This window comes from Uranotaenia lowii, chromosome 2 (assembly GCF_029784155.1).
Source record: "Uranotaenia lowii strain MFRU-FL chromosome 2, ASM2978415v1, whole genome shotgun sequence".
Classification (NCBI taxonomy): domain Eukaryota; kingdom Metazoa; phylum Arthropoda; class Insecta; order Diptera; family Culicidae; genus Uranotaenia; species Uranotaenia lowii.
In genome coordinates this window covers 71,661,973-71,680,316 of record NC_073692.1, presented here as the reverse complement: position 1 = coordinate 71,680,316, position 18,344 = coordinate 71,661,973, and the positions used below count along the sequence as shown (strand labels likewise).

At 37.7% G+C, this 18,344-nt stretch overlaps 2 protein-coding genes across 4 annotated transcripts; one reads left to right on the top strand and one right to left on the bottom strand.

Annotated features, from left to right (window-relative positions):
• The first annotated feature begins 1,833 nt into the window (after nucleotides 1–1,833).
• Nucleotides 1,834–2,682, top strand: LOC129740959 (ninjurin-B-like). Its single transcript, XM_055732625.1, has 2 exons — nucleotides 1,834–2,354; nucleotides 2,530–2,682. The coding sequence occupies exons 1-2, from the start codon at nucleotides 1,884–1,886 to the stop codon at nucleotides 2,656–2,658; spliced, it is 600 nt and encodes a 199-aa protein (XP_055588600.1). The 5' UTR covers nucleotides 1,834–1,883; the 3' UTR covers nucleotides 2,659–2,682.
• A 7,786-nt stretch (nucleotides 2,683–10,468) lies between these two features.
• On the bottom strand, nucleotides 10,469–18,098 carry LOC129746727 (ninjurin-B-like). 3 transcript variants are annotated; one of them, XM_055740582.1, is made up of 3 exons: nucleotides 17,457–17,549; nucleotides 11,016–11,409; nucleotides 10,469–10,961 (listed from the first exon to the last, which is right to left on the bottom strand). In XM_055740582.1, the coding sequence occupies exons 2-3, from the start codon at nucleotides 11,388–11,390 to the stop codon at nucleotides 10,818–10,820; spliced, it is 519 nt and encodes a 172-aa protein (XP_055596557.1). In that variant the 5' UTR covers nucleotides 11,391–11,409; nucleotides 17,457–17,549; the 3' UTR covers nucleotides 10,469–10,817. The 3 variants fall into 3 exon arrangements, with proteins under 3 accessions (XP_055596557.1, XP_055596556.1, XP_055596555.1); XM_055740581.1 differs by lacking the exon at nucleotides 17,457–17,549 and adding an exon at nucleotides 17,272–17,403; XM_055740580.1 differs by lacking the exon at nucleotides 17,457–17,549 and adding an exon at nucleotides 17,713–18,098 and having other exon boundaries at nucleotides 10,474–10,961.
• Between the last annotated feature and the right edge of the window lie 246 nt (nucleotides 18,099–18,344).

Genomic DNA, 18,344 nt, shown 5'->3' with positions numbered 1-18,344 from the left:
CCGTGCAAAACGAGCCGGACTATCGACTTACAAGAAGGTAGTGACTCCAAATTGTGATGATAAACAAAATACGACGGCCAAAGCGCGATCCCGGAGGCTGTACACGAAGATGCTGACGAAGTTTGATTGCGTGGTAATGGACGACGAACCTACGTCAAAGCCGTCTACAAGCAGCTTCCGGGACAGGAGTTTTATACGGCAAAAGGAAGGGGAAAGGTAGCAGATATTTTCAAGCACATGAAACTGTCAAAGTTCGCGAAGAAATATCTGGTTTGGCAAGCCATCTGTACCTGTGGCTTGAAAAGCAGCATTTTCATAGCTTCCGGGACTGTCAACCAAGAAATTTACGTGAAAAAGTGTTTGAATAAACGTCTGCTGCCTTTCCTGAAGAAACACGGTTGTTCCGTACTGTTTTGGGCGGATTTGGCATCTTGCTATTACGGTAAAAAGGCCATGGAGTGGTACGCCGCCAACAACGTGCAGGTGGTTCCCAAGGACAAGAACCCTCCCAACACGCCAGAGCTTCGCCCTATTCAGAAATACTGGGCTATTGTCAAGCGGAACCTAAAGAAGACCAAAAAAACTGTTGAGGACGAGCAGCAGTTCAAGGCAAACTGGCTTTCTGCGGCGAAGAAGGTGGACAAGGTGGCTGTACAAAATCTGATGGCAGGGGTTAAGCGTAAGGCCCGGCAATTCGGATTTGGAAAAGCGGAAGCATAACTGAATCTTTTTCTTGAATTTTATACTAATTAAACTTGAAAAAGAAACTTAATTTGATTTTTTAAATAAACGATTTTACCGGTTTACACGCGTTTTCCCTTGACCAAATTTTGACCGTATCACCCTTTATCCGCATGGGGCTACAGAAATAGACTATTTCTGTGGCCCCATGCGGATATATAGGGAAATAGAAATTAGTATCTGAAGATGATTGAAAAGTAATAGTAAATCGAAACGTAAAAGAACAAAGCATATAGTCATTTATTTCACCGCACAATCTCAACAAAAAATCTTAAAATATAATCGAACGGAGATCGAAACACGTCGAAAATAATTCAAAACTAGATCGCTTCCAAAATTTGTATTGCTATTTCTGGCAGCAAAAACAACAAAAAAAGTTATGGGAGGTGAAAAATTTAAGAATTTGAATTTTTCATACAAAGCTTGCGGGGGTCTAATGGCTATACTAAATGGCCATTAATGGCCAAAACATAGCGGCGGTCAAGGCGTTTGTTCGTAAATACCCCGTGTTCATAATTTTCCAAGATGAAACAATACCAATAGTGAAGAAATAACTTTAAAAAAACCTTTTTTCAAATCTCCTAGACACCGGTTTTTACCCTTTCAAATGATTTCTACAGCGTAGTTTAAATGCACTCTCGTAGAACTAATGAAAATAGTATGTAAGGTTGCAAACCGCAATGGGACTGATCAGCTATCTCTTGGTTTAAATAAATAGAATATTTTATGAGGAATCGTTTAAACAAGTTCAACTGCCATTCAAATGATCAATACCAAGCTTATACGTATCAGCAGAACTATATCGTCGCCGCCACGCCATGTGGATGGATCAAACGGACAACAAAACTTAACTTATGCTGGACGCATGAATGAACACATTCCGGTAGTGCAGCAATGGATGTTTGTTCGTTTCTATGGCACACGCCGCTGCAGTCCGACATTGACCGTCTTCGTGGGGTCTGCAGGTTTATTCAATAAACTTAACTTTGGCGGAATCGTTCGTTTGGTTTTTACCATTTTAGCAAGTGCATCGATATAATAGTGATTGACTTGGGCGCGCTCGAGTTTAGTCGTGCTGGTTCATTTCCGCGGAAAACTTCTCACGGTTCATGGTTGAAGAGCGATAAATAAGGGCAAAAATAATGGACACCCACATTGACATCGACAATTTGGGAAGAGTGCGGAAACATGTGGAGCAGAACACGTTGGGGGCGGTTCACATTTTCACCGGAAACGAAAAGCAGCAGAAAGTGCGCACCAATCCGACGATCTACGATCGCAATGCTGATCGAGTTCGGGCAAACCTGGACAATGAGTGGGCCAACTTTGAAAATACTCCCAATCGAGAGGCCCAGGAAACGTACAACCGGATCCGGATGCTCGTTAATCGGAACCAGTCCGGGGGCACCACAACGGGACAATCCGATAGTGCCATTTATCGGGTAGTGATGGAAGTGTCATTGAATTTGGGATTTCTTGCATCGAACTCCAATCAGCTGCGACTGTTGAATGACAACCGAAGGACGGAACCCACGTACGAGGCTTGCTTGGCCATGGTGATCTTGTCCTTGATCCTGCAGATATTAGTTGCCGTCGCGATGATAACGATATCGGTTAGTGTCCTTTTTCTGATGTGTCACATTTAAACTTTTGAGAAGTGCTGAAACTCGAACCAGTTTAAGTTGCTCTAGCTGTTTGAACCTTGAGCTTGGCTTTTTATTCTGTAGATAATTAGTGTGGTGAACCTAGCCAATTCTAACATACTTGTACTTGCATAAATCCTTGCAGGTAAACAACGACCAACGCTGGATCCGGCTGAAAAACACGCTTTCCGTTGGGGCTTCCATTATCTGTTTGATGAACATCATCGTGCTCTCGTTATTGAATGGCGTAGTGCTGCAACCTCAAATGCCATAGCGCTCACCTTCTCGGTAAGGTGAGGGAAACCTGACTTGCTAACGTTTAAGGATGTTTTGTTTTTGTTCAATAAAATGTGAAAAATAGTGCCATGTTTAAGTGTTTAAGAAATTATTGAAATTATATCAAATTTAGGCCAGACCGGATCACGGGAAAGGGTCGCTCAACGAGCCTAAATTTGTATGGGATTTTGAGACGTTTTGTTCGGGAGGAACATGAAAATCCACTTTTTCATGAAATGGTTTTTCTTAAAGCCTAAACTATGACAAATATTTCATCCGAAAAAGGCATTTGGATTCGACTTATGATAAAAAAACTTCAAAAATGGGGTAACTTTTTTCAGGATGATATTCATCACTGTTAATGCTGCGTCAAAATGTTCGAAGCAGTGTCTCCCATTAATAGTGATGAATATCACCCTTTAAAAAGATAACTATTTTTTGAAGCTTAATAATTTTTGTGTCTTAACGTAAAGTCTGTTTCACATAGAATTTGGTCGGATAAAAAAGATCATTTCTCCGTAAAGAAATAACGTACAACAAAAGTAAAAATGTCATTTTGTAGGGTTTTTATTGCACTTAAAGGAAAAAAAATACATAAAAATCATTCGTCAGCTTTTCGGATGAATTTTCGAACTTTTTTTGTAATACTACCCATCATTTTCTGCACAGTACTGCTGGTAACCTCATTCGCCATCTTGTTCCACAACTTTTCCATTTGAGCGGGTTTTTTCATGGTTCTGCCACATTTCTTCAGTTTGTCCTTAACTATTGCCCAATATTTCTCGATGGGACGAAAATCCGGACAGTTTGGTGGAATGATACTTTTTTTCAACAAAATCGATCTTGTTCTCCTTATACCACTTAACGACATCCCAGCTGTAGTGGCAGCTTGCAAGGTCCGACCAGAACTTCACCGGACCTTTGTGGGACCAAATGAATGGCAAAATCCTTTTCTGGAGACATTCTTCTTTGTAAACATTTCCATTCATTGTGTCCCCAGTGATGAAAATCTTAGTCTTATTCCCACAACTACAGATCCCTTGCCAAATCAACTTACGAGTAAATTTATCTGCGAAAACAAACTTGAATCTACCCGGAACATTCCCTTTACGCTTCGCAAGGTAAAATTTGTTATCGGGTATTTGTCCAAAATCCATTTTGACGTAAGTTTCGTCGTCCATCAAAATGCATCCGTTGTACTTGGTCAACACTTTCTCGTACAACTTCCTTGCCCTGGTTTTGGCAACCAGGTTTTGTTTCAGCGTCCTGTTGGGGTGTTTGCTTGCATGATACGACCACAAGCCTTCTCGCAAACAAATTCGTCGAGCTTGTACGTCTTGAACTTTTTCGCCAAATCACGCAAGGAGATTCCAGGATTATTGTGAACTGATCGAATTACCGTTGCTCGCAGCTTCCGGTCATATGTTCCACTTTTACGCCTGGTTTGTTTTGCTCGATCCACCGTAAGGGTCTTCCGGTAACGTTACAGCACCGAATTAACAGTAAATTTTGGATATTTCAGGAATTTCGCGATCTTTACCCCTGACCACGTCGGTTTCTCTACGTGAGAATTTTCTCGCGCCATTCGCATTGCGTCGTCGATAACTTTTGACTGACTGCTTCAATATTGGTGAAATTTTCACCACTAAGAGCAAGTTCACTGGTGTTGGGAAAAACTGGTAGAAATTTCGACACTTACGGCACATTTTGAAAATTGGGAAAAAGTGGTAGAAATTTTGACATTTTGAAAATTTTGCCATGCAAAAACATTATCAAGATCTGTGGCCTTCTAATTTTTTTACAACACGTGTTGTATTTTCGCATGCTGTGATGCAAAAATTGCAATATTTCTATCACATACGGCTGAAATAGAAACAGTGTTGTAAAAAAATACAACGCCCCAAGATCTTGAAAACATTTTTGCATGGTAAAATTTTCAAAATGTCAAAATTTCTATCACTTTTTCCCAACACCAGTGAACTTGCTCTAATTAAACAAACCATCCGGATCAAAACACTGTCAATAGATTCGCGATGTGACAACTAGAGGCGCTGCAGTAAATGAAAAGATGCGACCAGATTCTATGTGAAACAGACTTTAAATCAAAATGCAGGCTTCGGATGAAATATTTGTCATAGTTTTCATAGTCATAGTATTCATGAAAAAGTGAACTTTCGTGCAGCGCCGCCTGCAGTGCATAACTTTTTCAAATGTCGGGTCATTTGGGGCACTCTAATCACTAATCACCTAGGGGGGATCATAGGCGAGAAGTAATATAGATATTTGTAAAACGTCGAGATATTTTCTTTTTTTTTCGATAATAATCGTTTTAACATCTTTATGTCATTCGCGACTTATATCAACGATGTAGTTGGCGAACAAGTCATTGAAAAACTTATCCGGTACAACTGTGATCGATGTTTACTTTTGGGCTCGAACTCACGGACATCGACTCAGGAAGCAACCGACTTGCCAACTGAGCTATATCACAAGCCCTAGTCGAGATATGGTATTAGGTACATCGAAGAAAAAAAAATCTTGCTTAACCCTTTAATGCATGACTTTTTTCAAATGAGAATAGCAATTACAACCAACCCCCTGGCAACTTGACGTTTCCCATACAAATCGTGTGTGCCAGTTTTTTCTGGTTCTCTGGTTCTGTCAAATCGAAAATCGAGCTATTTAACATGTCGGAAGGACCGATATTGAAATATGTTTTCTGTAACTGATTCAATAACTAAAAAATAGTTTTGAATTTGGAACTTTTGGCTACGTTTTATGTGAAGTGAATCTGTTTTCAAAAGTTTAGTCCAAGAAAACGAGAAGAGCGTTAATTTGTGTGTCCTACATGAGGTATAAAAGTTCTGGAATGCTTTAAATAAATTACTGATATCCGGCAGATTTTTGGGACAAGTTTACCTTCCACCGAAACTGTTGAAGACACTCAACCACAATAAATGAAAAATACAACATTACCGCATCAATAATTAAGTGATTGCCATAAGTTGCGATGCATATGAACTTTTTAAAATGACAAAACAATCACATTATAGCAGAACTTTTGCCATTATGAATAAAAACTGTTCCTACACAATATATAAATTGGTAGAATATTGAATAAGATTAACTATTTCGGTTAAAACTTTTTTTTTATTCATTCGAAAGTTATGAATTTGCCTGATTCGCACCACATTTAATAGTGTGCCCTTTCCATATACATGACTCGAAAAGCATGTAAACAAGCAGCACACATGCGACATCTGCGATTATGAAACAGACACGCGAAACTCAACCGAACTGTCAAGTTGCCAGGGGGTTGATTACAACTTACAACTTACACACCCTTTAAAAAAACAACCAGCGACTCTATAATATCCTCTGCCATAAAATGTTGAATTTTTTTTATTTGTAGGTATATCTGGTATTTTATAATTGTCCCCTTAAGAGCTCTTTATAGAATTTCTCGTTTTAAATGTAATTTTTTCAATGAAAAATAAAACACACGTTGTTGAGAGATGAAAATGTAGAAAAAAATTTTTTCAACCTAATTTAATTTCATTTGCTTATGAATTTAAAGTTATCATTCAAAATCAATAAATTATTTAATAAATTATAAAAAAAAGTGATTAGCCTTTTTTATTGTTCATGTACAAATAATTCCTAATTTTTTAAAATAATTTTGAATTATAATAAAAAATTATGAAATGAAGGTTTAATTCTGGAAGTTGATACTTTTCTTTAGTGAAGAGTCTCAATCATTCGCAATTGAAATAGCCAAGTTTTCAGATTCAGAATTTCAAACCTTATGCCAAAGCTAAATTTTAACTTAAATAGTTGAATGATAAGGATATAGTTTTAATTCACAAGGGAAAAATTAAAGCCGAGGCAAACTGATTTTGGAAGATTTTTGAGTCCCAAACTCGATTTTTTGTCAGATTTTTTCTCTCCTTTCTTATTTTCTTGCATTTAAGGCTATGATCATTTAGTATCCGGGCAGTTACAAACGTGTGTATTTTAAAAACTATTCATTTAATCGAAAAACTTTCTATCGAGGAAATGAAGGTGTTAATATGAGATTTAAACTAAAAATATCAAAAAAAATATTTATCAAAGATTTCAAAAAATACTCTACCTTTTTCATAAAATCTCTTTTTTATCTTTGCACACTTTTTTCACTGTTTTGATTTATTTTTTTTACCACAGAACCAAAACCTTTGCAAAATCATGATATTTTACACAAACTCACCTGGAAAAAGCAATTGGAATCTGGTTGGAACCTTTTCATGAGTTGGTATCTCGAAGAAATTGATCTCTTAAATCCGGTTTTAACATAAATTTTTTTGTCCATCAGAACACATCTGTCATATTGCGTAAAAACCGGATGCACAGATTGTGATCTTTGGATCTGATCATTATTAGTTATTTACTTGGTGTCTACTAGTCAGGCAAAACTTTTTGCCTCTGCCGGAAATGGATTTTTTGCATTATGTAGGGAGTCTTCATTCAGTTATCCCAAATAACCATAAACTTTTCACCATATTTAAGATCAAGAGTTGCACTCCGATAGTTGATTTGAACTTCGTGTGGATCCTAGAGTGGCTCCTTATACTTAATAACCAATTGGTACGAAAAAAATCAGAAAAAATCAACAGTTCATGAGCTTTCGAGTCAACAATGAAGAATTTTCGAGGCACAAAATGCGCAAAAGGAGCAAATTTGTGCAAAATTATTTTTATCATGTCTTTTTGCATAGTAAATATCTCATACACACGTAAACTTAAAAATCTATCAAAAATAGGCAAGACAGTCCTTTTCATAACCAAAAAAAAAAAACAAGCGGAAGAGAATCTTTACTGTGATTCAGATCCTCAATTCTAAGTCATGAATTTCTTGTAAACGCAAATGAAAATAGTAGTACTTAAGATTTTAACATGAGGTTAGCATTAGACATCTGATATGACATTATAAAGTTTACAAATTTTCAATAAACCAGCTGTAAACAAAAGAAAAAAAACCAAATTTCGAATTCAAATTTATATTTAAATTTCAGATATGTAAATATTAGCTTTTTATTCTTAAATTAAAGTACATATTATTAGAAAGATTTTTCCTGATTCTGGATTGATATTTTCCATCGATTTATAAAATATTTTGAAACACAAAAAAAAAAATCGTAATGGGAAGCTTTTCGCTGCTCAAAACTTCATCAAAAATGAACTTAATGCGGCATTAACACTTGTTGTGTATTACGACTAAATTTGTTTAGTGAAATATTGGTGACTAAAAGACAAAAAGAAAGATTAGAAAGTTAGATGGTCAATTGAAGTCATACGTTTCTTAAGCGCCTACTGGAAAAATGATCACTCCAATGGATAATTTGACTAAAATTTAAATTTCTTACTATTAAGGAAATTTGAAAGCCAAAGGTTTTTTTTACTTCTTAGAACGACCAAGATCTGTTAATCCAGGGGTGAGCAACCCGCGGCCCGCGAGACCCTTATGTGCGGCCCGCGAAGCTTTTTTCTAATGTTCATGCCTAAACTTTTTTCTACAATTGATTATTAGGAAAAATGAATATGACATGGTGAAATATGCGCTAATCTGCATTTTCCCAACAATCATTCAGATTGTTAACCTTTTCCCTAGCTTTTAAAGCATTCTGTTCAAGGCATAAATGCAATATTGTCTATTGGCATAATGTAATATTGAAGTTTTTTTTATTATTCAGGAATCAGGATACATTTTTCCTAATAATTCAACTCCTACAACTTTGAAAAGCAAAATCCATTGAAGTTAGGAAGAGCAGCTGAAAATCGGAAGCTACACATGATCAAAGGAATTTCGAAGTCCGTTAGTCAAGTCATTATTTTCGTTTCAAGCAAAAATAAAGTTTTATGATAAAAAAAAGCTCAGCAGATAATATTTTTAAATTTGTCTATAGAATTCGACAAAAAGGATGGTTCGGCTAGCATTAAAAAACTGGAAAAAATTAAAACCAAAACCTTGTGAAATATTTTTTATTTCTGAATATTGACGAAAATTACGAAAGTTTAATAATAATGACTGGGTGAACGTTTTCGAATTTTTTATCAACTTGAATTATTATTACTAAAGAAATTATATCCCAATAATATCTAAATAAGATGAAAAAAAATTAAAAATCTGCTTAAAGATTCTAGAATTAAGAATGTAGTTTTGTAGATACCTGATTGTTTAATAATATGTGAAATTGAAAATTTTTCTGTGATTTTGACCACCTTGTTCAATTTCAATTTAAGAAACGGGGGTTTTACCGTTTGAAGGAAAAAATCTAGGCTTTGAGGACAAGTTTTAATTGTGGAAAAAAATCCCACAAAGTCAATTAGCGATTCAACGTCCAACGCTAAGAAGACGGCGATTTCTTTGAATTCATATTTTTTCGTTTAGTTATCATTGTGGATGGCTCCAGGAAATTTTTAAATGGAAGTGATGACGAATAATAGTACCATCGGTTTGAACAAGAATGTTCTATGAACGAATGTTTGCCAAGAAGTACTTTAAAAAAATTGAAAGAATTGAGAAATGACAAAAGTTTAATGAAGCACCTTCTCAATATCGGGTATTCACAAAGTCGTGTTGAATTTCTGATATTAAAAAAGTTAATTCGATTTATCTTTCCTTTTTCAGATTTGTTTTTTGCCAGAAACTTTCGGTTATAAAAATGACAAGGAACTCTGCTTATTTTTGAAAAAAAAGTTATTATAAGTGCGGCCCGCCGACAAAATTTCAAATTTAAATTGGCCCGTTGGTTCAAAAGGTTGCTCACCCCTGTGTTAATCCATTAAATTATTAGAAATTTTTAAAAATAAAGAAAATTGAAAATTGTTCACCCCGATCACCCCCTTCATAGGACCGCGCCTGTGTCTAGTAGAGCAAATGCTTTCAAATTTTTCCATTCTAAAGTTGGAGCTTAGTAAAAGCTGTCGAAGCAATTGCTATTTTCTTATTCATGCCACCTAATATTTCGAAAACTACAATGTTTGGCATAAATCTAATGATGGGAATTTGTTTGCATTTGTGTATCAACACTTTCGAAACCCTTTGTTTATTTACATCTAGCAAGGTAACAGTAAACAAAACAAACAAAAACTTCGAGGATCCATTATTTGATGTAATTTTCTCTACTCAGAAAATAGTTCATAACTCGCAACATTTTTGAAAATGTCAACCTTTTTCAAAGGTGCAGTGGAGAGTTTATTAGGCTTCTCTTTAACCATCTGGAGGAAAATCAGCGAATTTCGGTCGAAGGACTTGAACAACAAACGTTATGAAACAAAATATGCTAAAGCGGGGAAGACGGACACCCCAAGGTCGGGTAAAACGGACGCATGAGTTTCTCCAGGTATTTCGTATTTTTCATCCGTTTGATCCTCCATATGCCTTGAAAAGACTTTGGCAAGAGTAATTGTCGGTCGAAAAGCACTCAGCATTTCAAAACAGGCCATAAAACCGGATCACGGCAAAGGCAGCGCCTACAAAAAACGGAATTCTGGAAACCACAATGTTTCGCTTCCGGACTCGGACCAGTTGGTTCCATTTTGGGTTAAAAACGTTCTCAAATACTTAAATACAAAAAAAGGACCTGACATTCCCCTGTGTGGTTTATCTATTTCTACTGCAACCCGTCGGTTGCCGGGTTGACGGTTTCGTAATATGATATACCGTGATGCATTTCGTTTCTGATATACAAATAAAAACAAAATATTATTTACAAGGAAATCAGCGTCCAGAATTCGAATGAACAATTTTTGTTTAATGGCGGTTCAAAGATGAAAAATACGTTAATTTGAACGCTCACGGAAGCATCTTTCAAAGCTGAATACCTGATGTTGAAAAGAGCTCGATTTGAGTTTAGATGATCTAAATTCTTTTCAGTTACCGTATTTTCGCTGATTAAGCAAAAAAGTAAATATTTTAACCAACCTAAGCTATTGCAGAAACTGAAGTTAGGAATTTTCGATAAAACTATTTCTGGAATATATTATGTTGTAAAGCTTCGGGGGTCTTTATTGAGTTTCTTTGTGCATCCTTAAAAATATCTATCCTAGACTATCGTTTTTGCTTGATCCTACCTCTTAATGTAGTGCATAGTATTAAGCTTATTCAACTGATTTACTATCAATTTTTATTGGAATCCGGTTCTGCCTGGGTGACTACCAGCGAAGCCACTAAAATGTTGATAACCGTAATGATCGTCAATCCAATTGAGGTCGCTATTTTTAACCGTTCTATTGGAGTGCTTCTTCGTGATTTTGGTTGACTCTAGAAACAAAAGAAGTTTTTAAAAGCTAGTAAATCATAAACAAAATAAACTACCTTAATTATGATCACCCCACTGGCCACCAGTATCTGCAGCACCAGGGAAACGATGACCAGCGTTATGCACGCAATGTAAGTCTTCGATCGGCCATTGTAGGTGATGAGCAGCCGCAGCTGATTTGCGTTAGCCGTCAACAGCGAAATATCCATGGCACTTTCGGCGATCCCTTTGTGGATATCGTACGACTGGGTTTGTTGACCGCGGCTTCGCCGTCCGCCCCCATCTATTTCGGTTACACTCTGGCTACGCATCAGTGAAGTTGAAGAATCCCGGATTGCAGCGTCGGTTCCAGTACTGACGAGTTTGCTTGTGTTTTGCTTGGGCAGATCTATGATTCCCAGCTCCAGAGCGCTGTCGGAATCTTTGGCCATCACTTTGGTATAAGGTTATCTAGAAAACAAGAATAGCTAGTTGAAAAGATTTGAAGTTATACCATTTCATTTGTAATCTGAAATCTGATCATGGCAAAATAGGGAAGATTTTTTTTTATTAAAAAAAACCCCATCTGGTTTGGTATAGTATTTGAACAGAGTATTGAGGTTACAAGTTTTTGCAGTTGCGAAATTTCAATACCGATTGGAACTCTCTAGGTCTTTTTTTTTTTGACAGCATTGGATTAGAAACTCGAGCTCGAGATTATTTTCAGGGATTTTCTATTGGATGATTCATCAAAAAAAAAAAAAAAAAAAAACGAAAAAAATGTCGACGGGAGAGTGAGCACCGAACTCAAAACAACTGTCTCGACTACTCTTGCCACGATCATACGCCACTTTGCTATGTGTTCTATCTGGGTAAGTTGAAGAACGTGGTATTTATTCTCGTAGTGTTTCTCTCACGGCCAATCAATCTGCTAATTGTTTTCATCATCCTGTCTTGTGATGGGATAAAAATAATATATTTTATTCTTTCAGGCATATGCCATGCGTATACCTGGAAGGATAAGGTCATTCGGCAAAAAACTCCTTCACGCCAATATTATGCAAATCTTATGCCAATTATGTGCAAATATCTTCAAGTCGCGATTGGAGTAGATTTTGATCTGTGGGTGTTGAGGAAACAATCAAACCACAACGGTTCAGATAAAGTACACCTATAAAATTTTTATATATTTTTCTTTATATAATCATGAGTTAAAATGCAGTCTTTCTCGTAGGATGTCAAAATATCTCAAATTATATCAAAAAGTCTTTACGATCATAGCTATATTATATCAGTTTTCGATAGCCTCGTAATTCGATTAATTATATCCAATTCAGAAAGCATAGTTTTATCATGGTTTTATTATTGCATTTAAAATGCAGTTTTATAATTGTTTTATTATGGTCATAAAAATGCTTAGATTTTTGATTCTACCATTTGTTTTCAGGTGGATATGAAAACGCTATAAAAGCATGAACTATGTTACTGTTAAAGTTGTTTAGAAAGACTGTTTACGTTGTTTAGAAAGAGTTCTGAATGCTTTATAAAAAGTTCAATAAAATATAAACTAAAAAGTTTATTCCAAGCTTTTATTGCATGTTTTTTAAAGGTACTCAGTGCTTGATTTTAAATAATTAATAAAACTAAGGGACGGTTCTCCATGACGATGTCAACACAGGACACGCTAAGGCAATATTGTACGCTTTTGAATTGGAACTCCCATTTTTTTCACAGTTTTGAACAGTCATGTGTGTTGTTTTAGAACTAAAGGAAAAAAAATATAGAAATCTTTAAAATACTTCAAATCGCCAGAAGTGGTATGAATATCTTTACAATATGAGTATAGGGTGAAAGGGCCCAACCAGTAGGAGATAAAATTTGTTGCTTGACGCCATCATCAATCCAAAACGGCAGCTTCCGCTTTGTTTTTCAAAGCTTTGAATGACTAAAAATCTCATGAAAAATACACAATATGAGTATTGGGTGAACGGGCTCAACCAGTCAGTACAAGTCGAATTTTGCTATCTGATACCATCTTGAAATGTTTTCTTTTCAAACCTGTATATTATTTATAATAGCTTGAAACCCTCATAATATGGGTATGAGGTAATAGGGCTAAACAAAAAGAAGTCGGACTGGCGGCTTCTACAATGCTGTAAATTACTGAAAACCAATTGAAAACGCCACAGTATAAGTATTGGGTGGAAAGACTACACAAGAGCAAGTGGAATTTTCTATTCTGACGAAATTTTGAAATCCAATGTGGCAACTTCGGCTTTTCTTTTCAAACAAGTATGTTATTGATAATCGCCTGAAACCCCCATAATATGGGTATAAGTTGGAAGGACTAGAGTAGAAGAAGTCGAATTTCACCAACCTGTATACATATCTCAGGTGGCGATAGAAATTCCGTGCAAAGTGTTAGTAAAAGTTTTTTTTTGTAAACATTGTAACCATGCCAATTCGTGACGTCAGTTGCATTTTCAAACGAACAACTATCATCGCTGTACCAGCAAAAATTAGAGAACAAATTCATTGCCAACTGCTGTTTACGATTCTCGCATAGGATACATAAACATCCTGGCAAGTGACGTAGGCTTTGTTTACCTTTTAACTTTTTGAATAATCAGTTCTATAATAGTGTGCGTGTTTGTTCATCACGTTCTTTGTACCACATTGGAATTTCACTATCTGACGCCATCTTCAATTCCAAGATGGCGGCTTCCGCTTAACTCAAAATGCTGTAAACGACTAAAAATCGCATGAAATCTCCACAATATGCCCTAGTAACATTGAAAGTTTTATAGCAGGCCACAAGACCAAGTTTAGGTTTCAAAAGAGGCTTGAAGAGTCTTACAAAACAATCGGTGTTACTTGGGTGGGTATTGGCTGGAAGGGCTAAACTAGAAGTAGTCAAATTTCACTATCATTTTAGAGTCAATAGAGAGCCGCCATCGTGGATTTCATGATGGTGTCAGCTATCATGCTATTATCAATAATATTCAGGTTTTAAAAGATTTCAAGATGGTGTCAGATAGCAAAATTCGACTTGTACTGGTTGAGCTCGTAATCTCGCTTTGTCACCCAATAGCAATATGGTGGAGATTTTATGCGATTTTCAATGATTAACAGCATTTTAAAGTTAAACGAAAGCTGTCATCTTGGATTTCAAGATGGCGTCAGAAAGCGAAATTTGCTTTCTTCTTGTTAAGCCTTGGGTGGTGTCAGAAAGAGAAATTCGACTTCATCTAATTCAGCCTTTTCACCCAACACTCATATTGTGCGGCTTTCATGCTATTTTCAGTGGTTAACAGCATTTTAAAGTTAAGCGAATTCTACCATTTTGAATTTCAAGATAGCATCAGATAGTGAAATTCGACTTTTTCTAGTTTAGCCTTTTCACCCAGTGCCCATAGGGGGTTCATGCGATTTTTTTAGTCATTTAAAGCATTTTACTCCTCAGCGGAAGCCGCCATCTTGGATTCTACTCGTTTAGCCCTTTCACTCAATACCCATATTATGAAGGTTTCATGCGATTAATAAGAATTTACAGCATTTTGAAGTTCTGCAGAAGCCGCCATCTTGGATTTCGAAATGGCGCCAGAAAGCGAAATTCAACTTCATCTAGTTTAGCTCTTTCACCCGATATCCATATTGTAGGGGGTTTCAAGCGATGTTAAGACCTTAAGATCATTTGGAAATTAAGCGGAAGCCGCCATCTTGGACTTCAAGATGGCGCCAGACAATGAAATTCGTCTTCAACTCATGGTGTCATTACACCGATTCACAACCAATCCCTTATTTCTGTCCTCATTTACTGTAATAATGATTAACAACTCAAAAATGAGGAACTCATCCTACGCGTGTAATTGGTTGGCTTGCGAGAGAAACGTCAAGTTTTAGCTATTTATATATGGCTCTCATAAAACCATTATAAAACTAAACAGCCAATATCATGACCACAGTGAAACTATTAAGCATTGAACCGACTAACGCTAACGACTAACCGACTAACGGTTGCAAAATCGAAGGGCACAAAATGGTGCCCGTGTTCATGGATTCACAATGTCAAGTATTTGAAAATATGTTTATAGGGCAATTTTCAATCATTTCCATCATCTCCATTTTGACACTTCAACGGCGCAGGGAGAAAGAGCCGCCGCCAATGGAGATATCCGATTACTTTATGACATTTCTCGCCGCCTCAGTGGTGCAAGGACTAATGCAAGAATGCCGCTAAAAGACCGAGCAGGTCAGTTATTGACCGATCGAACAGATCAGCTCAAACGATGGACTGAGCACTTCGAACAACTCTTCTGAGTCACGAATAGCGATGGTCAACAGAATCCGCAGCTCGAAGCGCCAACAGTAAGTCGCATAAATGGCGTCAACTCGGAAGCGCCTTCGCTGGCTGAAATAGAAGCGTGATCCTGAACAGGATCCAGGAGAAAATCGACGCTACACTCCGACGGCAACAAGCTGGATTCCGATCCGGACGATCATGTGTGGACCACATTACAACACTACGAATCATACTGCAACAAATCAACGAATTTCAGGACTCTCTTCTGCTGGTGTTTGTTGATTTTGAAAAAGCATTCGACCGACTTAACCATGAAAACATCTGGGCGGCTCTAAGGCGAAGAGGAGTACTAGAGAAACTAGTCCATCTCATCGAAGCACAATACGAGGCATTTTCGTGCAAGGTCTTGCACGACGATGTCTTGTCGGAACCAATCCCGGTAACTGCTGGAGTGAGACAAGGATGTATCTTATCACCGCTACTTTTTCTAATCGTAATGGATGAGATTCTGACTGGATCGATTGACTGTGCATCGAACCGAGGATTTCCGTGGAATCCTTCAACAATGGAGCAACTGAACGACCTCGACCTGGCTGACGATACAACCGGACATGCAGAGCAAACTCGACGACCTCACCGAAAGTTCCAAGGCAGCAGGTCTCAAAGTCAATGTCGGAAAGACCAAGTCGATGGAGATCAACACAGGAAATCCCTCCAGTTTCATAGTAGCTGGGCGACAAGTTGAGAAAGTGGAGTGCTTCCAGTATCTTGGTAGCCAGATAACGCCTGATGGTGGTACCAGGAAAGGCATCGAAACCCGGATCAGAAAGGCCGGATTTGCGTTTGCGAGTCTCCGAAACATCTGGCGGTCACGCCAGATTTCTCTACGAACAAAAATCCGAATCTTCAACTCAAACGTCAAATCCGTATTGCTGTACGGGTGCGAAACTTGGTGCACATATGCGGTAACGACGCGAAAACTTCAAGTATTTGTAAACTGCTGCCTGCGGAATATCGCCGGTGTCATCAAAGGGCGCTAGAAATCGAGATTCGGGAACGTAAGTGGAGATGGATTGGCACACACTGCTAAAGATGACAACGAGATTTGCAGAGGCGCTAGATTGGAATCCAGAAGAGGCAGACTCAGAAACTCGTGGCGGCGAAGCCTAGCCGCTGAAATCCGAACTGTCGACGAGAATCTTGACTGGGACCAGGTGAAGACGCTGGCTTCGGATTGTCAACAGTGGAGGTCTTTTACCACGGCCCTATGCACCGGAGGATCGGCGCGGGATCATTAAGTAAGTAAGTAAGTACGGCGCACCGCAAGGTTTCAAACTAGGTGTTATCTTGCTCCTGGGTGTAAAAAAAGCGAGCCAGGAGTCAAGTTGGTATACCGACCGGCTCCTGATTTGAGAGGTGCTAAAGTATCTAGGAAAAATTTACAAAAGAAAATAGCAACAAACAACAGCAACACCTATCGGCGCGTCACCAGTGGAAAAAATGTAAACAAGTTAAGCACTTGCCGGTGCGCAAATGAGCTGCTAAAGGTAAAATAAGACCTAGAATGTGTCCAGGGTTAACAGCTGAGATAGCACTAACCGGTGCCGATGCTCTTAGAACTGACTAAATGAGGTTGACTAAATTTGACATTAGGCCTTCTGGGAGGTCTAGGAACGATATCAGTCTTCGAAATACTGATTTTAGAACATATCCCTATTTTTGGACCACCCCAGTGGCTACGCATCATGTTCCTTCCACTCAAACGGCTGTTAAGGTGCATTTACACCTCTTGCAAACGTGAAAATGGAAATACTTATTTTTTTTTCAAAAACTCGACTACGGCTACGGCTCGTCGTGGCTACGAAACTAGATGGAATAGATGCGGAATGGTTGATAGCATATTTTTGAACTGATTTCCTTGTTCAAACCCTTTTAATTGGTTTTATTTCGATTTCCCCCGATTTTCACTGCGGAATATTTTTTCCGCGTTCACTGATTTTCTTTGTAAGCAAATCAACTGAGGAACTCACATATACACTAACTAGATGACACTAGTGATCAAACTTGCAAATCTCAGGTATACAGATTATAGCTGTCTAATGAGCCAATTATTCTGGTAACTACCACACCAGGGAGAATCACATTTCTCCGATATGCGTGTTCTGATTACATAAAGGAATCTAAGTTATAAACACTTTAATTTATTCACTTTGACCTTATTCAATGCTTCGCGGAGCGACATTTCCAATCATTCATCGGAATTCTATTGTCGGCTGACTGGAAATTCTAAAATCACACACACCCTCCGCAGCACATTCATACCCGGTTCCACGTGATTGAATAGGCTACAGTTAACTGATCGTGACTAACAGAATCTATGGATCGTAATCTATTTTAAACCCGCGGGCACAGTAGATTGACTGATCAATTGAAACGATGATGACGATTTCCAAATTAAATTTACCACTCACTTCTTCACTGCACCGTATCAAACAGCTCTTTGAGCCATCATGAGCAGCATAACGCGTTGCTGCTTGCCATTTTTTCCCGTTTTCCAATTTCACTTCTGATAACTACTGCCTTTACATGTAAAGTTCGTTATCATTCGAAGAATGTTGAGGTTTGTTTTTTTTTCCTCTGTTTTGCGGTAAACCAACTTCGTTGTCAAACTGGAATATAGTCAGAAGATAGTTCTAATTTGTGTCTGTTCCAATGAAAGAATCACTTCACTTAGAATGGATACGGCAAATTAACTGCAGCTGGAAAGTGCACTGTAGCTGTTTTGTTAAACTCACTTTCATTAGACTCTGATCCGAAGATCAACTCGAAAAGCGAGAAACGGATCGACTAAAAACGGGCTGCACTTCGAAAACTGCATCAGCCCCCTGAGAGAAAGATGAATTGCAAACGGAACGCGTGTCGTGATGAGTGTCGGTAAAGAGATTGTGAGAATTTTTTTTTGCTTAGGGGAGGAGCGGGCTATATGCGCCTATTAAGCAGAACACTGATTTAATCAAATATCACATCCAATATGTGTACAAAAACTATATACACGTGTGCAGGCATCTGTTTTCTATACATTGAAGTAATTTTTATGTTAAAA

Coding starts and splice junctions, on each gene's coding strand:
- LOC129740959 (XM_055732625.1), top strand. CDS start 1,884: ATGGACACCCACATTGACATCGACAATTTGGGAAGAGTGCGGAAACAT. Junction 2,355..2,529: donor TCGCGATGATAACGATATCG/GTTAGTGTCCTT, acceptor AAATCCTTGCAG/GTAAACAACGACCAACGCTG.
- LOC129746727 (XM_055740580.1), bottom strand. CDS start 11,390: ATGGCCAAAGATTCCGACAGCGCTCTGGAGCTGGGAATCATAGATCTG. Junction 10,962..11,015: donor GTGGGGTGATCATAATTAAG/GTAGTTTATTTT, acceptor TTTTGTTTCTAG/AGTCAACCAAAATCACGAAG.